This window comes from Protobothrops mucrosquamatus, unplaced genomic scaffold (genome assembly GCF_001527695.2).
Source record: "Protobothrops mucrosquamatus isolate PMUCROS unplaced genomic scaffold, P.Mucros_1.0 scaffold33, whole genome shotgun sequence".
NCBI classification, from domain to species: Eukaryota; Metazoa; Chordata; class Lepidosauria; order Squamata; family Viperidae; genus Protobothrops; species Protobothrops mucrosquamatus.
This window is the reverse complement of record NW_015386417.1, coordinates 716,102-717,317: the sequence shown is the minus strand read 5'-3', so window position 1 is coordinate 717,317 and position 1,216 is coordinate 716,102. Positions and strand designations below refer to the sequence as shown.

Sequence of the window (1,216 nt, the reverse complement as noted above, 5' to 3'; positions counted from 1 at the left end):
TATTTGCTTTACTTTGATAAGATTTCTGCTTATAGGTGAGGAACAATATAGGAAACTACTCAGAAGTAACTCCACGTATCTTTCTTGATCCTTGAGGACCTGACAAGACAGATGTTTTCAGTTACTGTGGCAATTAATGCACCTATGGAAGACCTGAAGGACTAAATTGGGGACAGATCATCCTGGTGAAAATCTACCTGTTTGGTCGTTAAGAGTCAACCCAACTTAATGCTACATAACCCATCAATCAAATTAATTCAAGTAATGTTCACTTTCTTATTTATCCATGAGCTGTTCCTGCCTGTACATTGACTAATGAATAATAAATTCCTTTTTCAGCCAGAAGTTGCTGATGTGTTCCTTGTTCCATAACTTTCCCTTTGTGGATTACAGCTATAATGTCAGCATTCTGCACTGTTGATAAGCGATGAGCTATTATAATGCAGGTACGACCTTGTCTGGCTTTATCCAAAGCCTCCTGGACAACCTATTGAAAAGAAAAAATGTATTTTAATATATGAAAAAAAATCCTCTTCTGTTCTCTGAGAACATGTACATTGTGACTAGGAGCTTAATGTACATCTAACTCTGAAACAGCTTCATGTTTTAATTTGAGCTATTGTTAATTTTCTAGTTGTGAATCCTTTTGGAGACCTAGTAGCTTAGTCACTGTAAGCCCAAGAATTCAAATTCTTTTATATTGAAGCAAACTATTAGTCCATTTGGCAGGATTGTCCACGCTAGCTAAAATTGGTTCTTGATATCTGTCTGTCCCAATAAGTCTGATAGGATAGACATGTTTTCGTTCCCATCCCTAAAATGTTGCTGCAGTCAGTGTGCTTTTTCTCTAGCCATTCCATCCCTATGCAATAGACTCCTACCAGAGACTGAAGAGGTCCATATCCTTTTAGCTTTCTGAAAAGCCGTGAAGATCTGCCTCTTCTGCCAAGCATTGAGTTAGGATGGGGATTGAGTCAGGAGGTTAATAGTGTGGTGGCTGGGCACCAGATGAGATGGTTGTTTAGTTTTTATTATTTTTGCTGGTTGTTATGAATTGCCTAGCTTCCTTATATAAGATAGGCAGTCATATAATATATATGTATATATAGGTATGAGTGTAGGTGTATGTATGTGTGTGTATACACATACACACATATTTGTTTTCTGAGGTTTTCGCGGGTGTTTGTATGTAGGTCTTTGGTCATTCGGGTTCTCT

The 1,216-nt window shown here is 37.7% G+C and overlaps 1 protein-coding gene across 1 annotated transcript in view; it reads right to left on the bottom strand.

Annotated features, from left to right (window-relative positions):
- Positions 1 to 227: 227 nt before the first annotated feature.
- Positions 228 to 1,216, bottom strand: part of ABCB1 (ATP binding cassette subfamily B member 1) — a 43,771-nt gene continuing 42,782 nt past the window's right edge. The window contains exon 26 of the mRNA XM_029283187.1: positions 228 to 487. Within this exon, the coding sequence (XP_029139020.1) occupies positions 281 to 487 (207 nt within the window). The 3' untranslated portion in view covers positions 228 to 280. The remainder of the gene's footprint in view (positions 488 to 1,216) is intronic.